This window comes from Nicotiana sylvestris, chromosome 9 (assembly GCF_000393655.2).
Source record: "Nicotiana sylvestris chromosome 9, ASM39365v2, whole genome shotgun sequence".
Lineage (NCBI taxonomy): Eukaryota > Viridiplantae > Streptophyta > Magnoliopsida > Solanales > Solanaceae > Nicotiana > Nicotiana sylvestris.
In genome coordinates, this window is record NC_091065.1 from 81,999,476 (window position 1) to 82,007,094 (window position 7,619).

A 7,619-nucleotide genomic window follows, 5' to 3' on the forward strand; every position below is an offset into this window, starting at 1 on the left:
TTTTCATGTAAAGATAAATCTGAACGAAAACACGTTCAAAATCCGAAAAATATTCCAGCATAATATATTGAAGTTCGAATTTTTTACATGTGAACTTCCAGCATAATATACTGGAGTTCCAGCACAATATACTGAAGTTCAAGCATAATATGCTGGAAGTTTATACACGGGTGCTCCAATCTCCAGTATATTATGCTGGAACTTTCCGTGTGCTAGAGTTCAAGCATAATATGACGGAAGTTCATACACATGTGCGCCAATTTTCAGTATATTATGCTGGAACTTTCCAAAATAACGGCTATTTTTTAATGACTTTACAAACACTAGATATTTTTCGATTACCCGTCCGAAAATTGGCTAGCCCGTGCTATTTTCACGTCGTTTTATCCTTACCTCAAGTTCTTAGTGAAAGAAAACCACCAACATCTGGAATCGGATAAAACCACAGGTACGAGATAATATTATATTTTGGCAATCACTTATATTGAAAAATAAAATGAAATAATTGAATGAGTGACATGCAAGCAGACAGACAACTGAACTTAAAGGGGGAGGCTTAGATTCGCATAAGCAATTATTCAAAGACAACACAACCGGAGTGACATCAAAATGCAAAAAATCTTGACAAATTAATAATATAACCACTTTTGAATGCTGACAACCAAACGAGTGCTGTTGTTGCTTTCTATGAGTTCTTTGATTGAAAGTAATTTGAAGATAATATTAAAAGGCAAGGAATGGGAGTTGCCAAGTGAAACGGTTTGATGTATGCTACCTCGTTGTCCATTATATCAAACAATATAAGGGGTTAAGAAGACTACGGCTGCTAGACAAGTAAATTAGCTGGTAAACATACACTTGTGTATATGCACAGACAGGCTCACAAATCAAATGCACTACCCGGACACAGAAAACTTGCAAAAACTATTGGCGTCAGGTAATGCAATGATTCTCAATAGAGTATATATATAAACATATAGGAACAAGATGTCCACAACTTAGGTCAAACAAATAGATTATAGAGCCCCACAAAATAAAGAGAAAGAAGAGCAACGACAGTAGATCTTTGACCATCAACAAGTACGTTCCCCTCTGGATGCTATAGTTACAAAACCCAGCAGCCTCAACTTGAAGATGGGTGCACAAATTAGGTTGTTACAAGCATATTCACTTCTTTAAGCAATACTTTCCAGTAACAACAGATTCAAACAAAATTAACTGGGACCATTCCAGTTCCCGACTGCTCTTGACATCATTTTAAGAGAAAAATAAAGACATGTAACAAGCCTATGCACCAGATGAACCTTCCAAGAAAAACTTCATCATTTCACTAACTCCATGTACACATTGCACGGAACTGTAGTCAAACTGTCAGCAGTTCCTGAGAGTCAAAAGTAGATGTGTTCAATAAAAATTCCACTAACCCTCATTGGATAAATAGAATGGACGCATAAGCGAGTTAAAAGGTAAAGCATGGTAAACTAGTGAGCAGCCAAACCTCACGAGGAAGTGGAAAACAATGGAGAGATAAGGAACTACGATCAAACTACCTATGGGTAAGATTGAGGTGGGTTAAGGTAAATGGGAGGGGAAAGCAGCTTCAGCTGCAGCTATGGAATATAAATTGAAACAATTAGAATAGAATATTGCCACTCCATAGGAACCCTTTCTCAGAAGATGACCAACTTTTCCCTATTTATTGGTGAGCAAAAGGAAGATTGCTAGACAACACAAATCTAGAAAATTTGAAAAATATGAATAGTAAAATTATTTCTTCAGTGTGTGCATGCATGAAGTTAATGGTTCCATCTGCATTAAAGGATTTCCTGTAAACAGCCACAAGGTGAAACTTGACTCAATTCCCGTTATTCAGAGCATAGTCAATGTGCATAGAGAAACATACAGTATATGAAAGGGCCTAGTGAAGCAGAAAGGCTGCATAGAAGCATGGTATGGTAAAAGGATGGGGAAGAAAATATTTCTTTAGGTCCCCTATCAGAACTTAACTGTTGGTACTCAGTTTTTCTGCTAGTTTATTACTTATATTAGATAAAGAACTCGGGGAATTTGGAGCCTACCCATATTTTTGTGCATATTTAATCTCAAAAGACCACGGGAGTATTCTTGATTAACATACCTTCTCCTTCTGCTTGAAGACGGTATCAATCTTCTTCATATATTCATCTGTGACTTTCTGCATCAAAACAGGAAGAATGTCATAACAAGCAGACTTCAGGTTGTTCTATAGTAATAATTATTAGTCATTTGAGCTATTTCCTTCAGTAGGTTTGAGAAATTAGAGCAGAAGTAGGTATTACGACAAAACCAGAAAACAGTTTTAGTTTCTCTCATCCAGTAGAATCCAAGGCGTCGAAACAACCAAGCAGTAGTTTACAGTTTAAAATTACGATTTATGAGACAATTGTTCAAACAATTATGGATACACTTTTTGTTTCTGAATTTCTGTGCCATGAACACCAAACTTTATTAGGTACCTGTAAATCACCAGACAAGTCCTTCACATTGTCTTCAGAAAGCTTTTTCTCCTGAAAAAGGTAAGATTCCTCAATATCTAACATCCGAAAGATAAGGACCAAAAGTTGCCAAGAACTCAAACCTTCTCAAGCTTTTCATATGCTTTTAAGGCATCCCTTCTAATATTCCTTAAAGCTACCTGCAAGTGTTTCATTAGAAAGAGCTAGTAGTATCCAGTAGACTTGATTAATAGGCAATATAAACACACTAACTACTCCATCCCTAAACAAATGAAAGATTCATAGTGGGTCAAGCTATCTAAGCGTTAAATTGATATAGGACATTTAAGATTGGAATAACAGCACTATATTCAACACATTCTTTAAATTGAAAGGCTACTTTTGTTTAGGAAAACCCTGTACAGAGAGCAGTTATTTGAATTTCCATCGTAATTGTGTATCACAAATTGGGATAGGAAATATGAAGAAGTACTTTGTGTATGTCATACACTGACTGCAATCATAATTCAGTCTATTGAGCAGTTTAACACCAAGTTTACTGCTTGCTACCATAAGGACCATGGATAGGGTACATCTACAAACACCAGAGAAAAGGTATAACTACCACAGTCGTGATCAATTGTAAATCCAAAACATCAGGTGCGCCAAAGGATAAATTGGAGTTATTTCTGACAGTAGATCCCACTACATTATGAATAGAGGATAATTTTTTTTAAAAGCAGAAAAGAAATAGAAAGGAGTTACAGCATGCTTTTAAAATAGATAAGACTTACCTTTCCTTCTTCTGCCTGTTTAGAAACAATTTTGGATAGCTCCTGCATAAAATGAATAAAAATAAGAGAAGTAAAAATGCAAACTCAAATAGAAATTGAATGTACTGAATTATTCACAAATTTACCAAATCATAAACTTCGGGAAAACCCACAGGGTGAAGTAGACATAAGCTGGAATTAGATCAAAAGCTGTAACAACATTTTTTCATAAAAACATGCTATTGTAAGCCAAATTTTTTTTATTTTTCATAAGCAAAAAGGACAAATGTTATCAATCAAATAACAGAATGGCTGCCTGTCAATATGGCAGCAAGACGTTGTGCGCCCCGAGTGTACGCCAATCACATAGCTTGAATAGCAAAAAGTCACCTCTAGTTGGGATATGGTGCAATGCAATTTTGCCAGTCCTCTAATTTAAACAAGTTCACTCCCAACCAGTTATTAAACCTAGATATCCAGTCATTTCAGATAAACTGCATAGTGTAGCTAGTGCCCCTAATGTTCTTGTTTCCATATGACCTATAAGAATGTAAAATCACCAGTCATCTGCTCCTCTGAAAATAAACAAGTCAATATTACTAGATGATGTCACATACACCACAAAAAAAAAAAGGAAACAAAAGACTTTCAGAAAATTAATGACAATGATACAAGATATTAACACAAAGCAGATGAAGAGATATGCAATGAAACGCAGGTACTTTGTCTGTAATTAGTGGCAAACTAATGAGAACATGAAATTGGGTATTATCAGAAACAATAGACAAATATTTCCCAAGATACAAGACGAGAAAGCATGACTTAACCGACAGCAGGGTTAATAAATTGGAGATAATATCCATCCAACCCATAGCATAGGGGGTTACATCATAAATGGCTACAGTTAAATTCAAGCTCAAAGTTGGCATCTAGAAGAAACAAATCTGACTGAGCACGGGAAAACTTAATACCTTCCTCCTGTCGGATGTCAACTGGGGTACAGACATTCTTATTACTTCTCCATCATTATTTGGCGTCATACCAAGATCAGAGCCGACAATAGCCTTCTCTATAGCTTTTAAACTGAAAATTAAGTCAAAAAGTAAAGCTGAGTGCAGAGCAAATACATGCATTGGTTGATCATAATGGTTCTAAGAAATCTCTCACGAGGACACTTTCATTAGCCTAAGGCTTAAAAATGAAAACAACTTCTATGACTTGTTATCGTGTAAATTATACAAGAAAAACAGTATACAAAGGCAATGAGTCTGATGAAGTTGACATCCTATTTTTTGCTACATCCAAATTCCAGAACTCACTCTTTTGCTCACCCTACTTCAAAATGCATCTAAGAATCTACAAGTAGTATTAATATCAAGAAAGCAAGAGATAATGGTCACACATCCAAAGTATTAGCCGAGGTAATTTTCTTTTTTCTTTTTTTTTTTTCAAATTGTTTCAGAAGTTCAACCTGGATTTGTCATAGGGCTGCACCAAGATAGAACTTGAATCAGGAGTGCTTATTTGTGCTATGCTTTTCAAGCTGACTGGAGTGCCATAATAATCCACCTTGTATCAGCAATTAAAATGAAAAAAAAGAAAAGTTGTACTTAGACATCTTGCATATAAGAAACAAAGCGATATATTTTGCCACTGGAATTAAATTACCCAAGAAGCATAGAAGTCACTGCCTATCATATCTCAGACAACACATTTCTACAACCAGATAACTATTATGAAGTATGAATACATGAGAAATACTAAGGAAATATTTGGGGCTTGCAGTGAAGTAATGAGAAAGACGCAGCAGCCTCTAAGCAAGAACATGTATATATCACTCGAAAGTCATAATACACCAGAGGGGAAGGGACATGGTGCAATTGACAAGAAAAAACAAAAGGAACTGTTACTCTAGGCAGACCCGAAGAAAAATTTACAGGAAAACATGTCAGTTAACAAATTTGCAGAATGCGCTTAGCTGTATAATGTCAATGTCAATGTGGCACCTACAATAACATGACTTTCAATTCATTTATAAGTTATAAATATGTTGATAGGATTTCAATGGTTTTGTAAGCCCTCCATTATGTTCGAAAACAACAACAACAACATACCCAGTATAATCCCACGGGTGGGGTCTCCATTATGTTCTACGGAATCAAATATGATGGTTCTCAATAATTTGTCATGTTAATCATAAGTATTGAAGCATAATGTCATCTGAAAAGAAAAAACTACAAAACGTCTTACCTCAATTTTATCTAGCATAGCTGGGCTAGCTCGTCCCGTCCTTATAGAATTGAAATTTGACCTAACATTTTCAATTGTCTTTTCCATCCTTTCTTTCTGAAGTAAAATAAAAGGGTTATATGAAAAGGGAAAATAAATGAGTTGCCATAGCTTTTCATAATGAAAACAAAAATCACTATACCCACCACATCTTTCTCAATCGCAGCTTTTTCCGCTTCTATTTGTTCAATGGTTGCACACCTCACAGTTCCTCTTCTGAAAAATCAAGCCCAAGTTATGTACATGGAGACTCAACAACAGGGCGGACTTAGTGTACTAGTTATGGTTTCATCCAAACCCGGTAACTTTGACTCAGACCATACAAATGTGTTAAAAGATCCACTAAATAGGTACAAATAATAGATTTCTAATTCAGTAAATCAAATGGCTGCAGTAGAAGTTTGAACATGAACCAATAAAGTTCAAATCCTGGATTTGTACCAGGTCAACACGGTAAACAAATGCAAGCACAAGCAAGAACAACGACAACAAAAATTGTTACTAATACACTTCAAATCCAAACTAGTTGGTGTCGTCTATATAACTCCTCAATATACATTCCACCAAATATGGACCCGTTGCATTCCAATATTCAATAATAAATTAAGGGTGTATAGTAGGTACTTCACATTTTCAACTGACATACAAAATATAGAAAGAAAGAAAAACAGGCGTAACGGCAGAGATAGAATTGGACTTGCCTCTTTACCCAAGATAGCTTAACAGGCTGCAATCTCCTTGCTCCGACACGTATGCTCACATAATTCACAGACGCCGTCAAAGAAACCCCATTACCAGAAGTGCGAAAATCATCTGCAAGGTGTTTGTTGAAATGCTACAACCGGCGTGTCATAGAGAAAGACAAGAGGAAAAAGATGGATACCTTGAAAGCAAATGAGGGGTTTGGGAGGATTGGGCTTTTGGTACAGCGAACGGATTGGAGTTGCATGCGAGAATGCTGTCGTCATTCTGGAACGCAAAGAGAAACACTCTTTCTTCTTTTTCGCTGATTGTTGATTGTCTTTCGGAGTCTCTGTAAGTGAAACTTCAGCGTGAACTTTTGGATAACTAGGATAAGAGTTCGTTCCTTTCCTTTTCTTTCTCTTCTTTTTTTTTTTTTTTTGGAAGTTTATTCTTCTTCCCCCTTTTTTTTTTGAGAATCTGACAAAGTTAGTGCCTTAAGTTTGTTATTCTCTTTTATTTGCGGTTAATTTAATATAATAATTCTTCAAATATGCACTTAATCAGTTTTTGTAACGACCTGAGCGGTCGTTTCGAGCATTTGCACTTCGCTCGGTAGTTTGAGGGCATAAGTAGCTTCGTATGATGTTATTATGACTTGTGTGAATCGTCGGTTTTGATTTTCAGGTTATTTAGAATCGATTTTGAAGAATGAATTTCATGATTGAAGTTTTAAGTTGGAAGAGGTGATTAAGTTTGATTTTTTGTGAATTTGACCCCTAAACGAAGTTTTGATGGTTTTGTTAGGTCCGGATGGTGATTTTGGACTCGGGCGTATGCCCATATTTGCATTTGGATATTTCTAGAAGGATTTGCCACTAATACGCGAAAATTAAAAGTTCATAAGTTTAATCGAAAGTTGACTTTGTGGATATCGGGTTCGGATTGTTGTTCCGAGAATTGGAATAGCTTCGTTATGTCATTTGGGACTTGTGTCCAAAATTTGAGTTCATTACGAGTTGATTTGATATGTTTCGGCACGAGTTTTGGAAGTTGAAAGTTCTAAGTTAATTAATTTTGATCTGAGGTGTGATTCGTTGTTTTGATGTTGTTATGCGTGATTTGAGGCCTCAAGTAGGTCTGTATTATGTTATGAAACTTATTGGTATATTAGGATGGGGTCCCGAGGGGCCTACGGTGAGTTTCAAACGTGGTTCGGACCATTTCGTCACATGTTGCATTTGGTTAAGGCTGCTGGTTCTGGTGTTTCTGCATCTGCGAAACAATAGACGCAGATGCAAGTCCGCAGATGCAGACACTTGGTCGCAGAAGCGAAAGAAGGCTTGGCTAGGGATCATCCCAAATGCAGAGGAAGAGACGCACCTACGTGTGCGCAGAAGCT

General features: G+C 36.3%; 1 protein-coding gene across 1 annotated transcript; it reads right to left on the reverse strand.

Moving 5' to 3' along the window:
* Positions 1 to 933: 933 nt before the first annotated feature.
* Positions 934 to 6,633, reverse strand: LOC104214023 (ribosome-recycling factor, chloroplastic). Its single transcript, XM_009763616.2, has 11 exons — positions 6,420 to 6,633; positions 6,238 to 6,349; positions 5,683 to 5,752; positions 5,498 to 5,593; positions 4,719 to 4,816; positions 4,219 to 4,330; positions 3,269 to 3,310; positions 2,618 to 2,674; positions 2,496 to 2,546; positions 2,138 to 2,194; positions 934 to 1,381 (listed from the first exon to the last, which is right to left on the reverse strand). Exons 1-11 carry the CDS (start codon positions 6,502 to 6,504, stop codon positions 1,364 to 1,366), a joined length of 798 nt encoding a protein of 265 aa, XP_009761918.1. The 5' UTR covers positions 6,505 to 6,633; the 3' UTR covers positions 934 to 1,363.
* Positions 6,634 to 7,619: the final 986 nt, after the last annotated feature.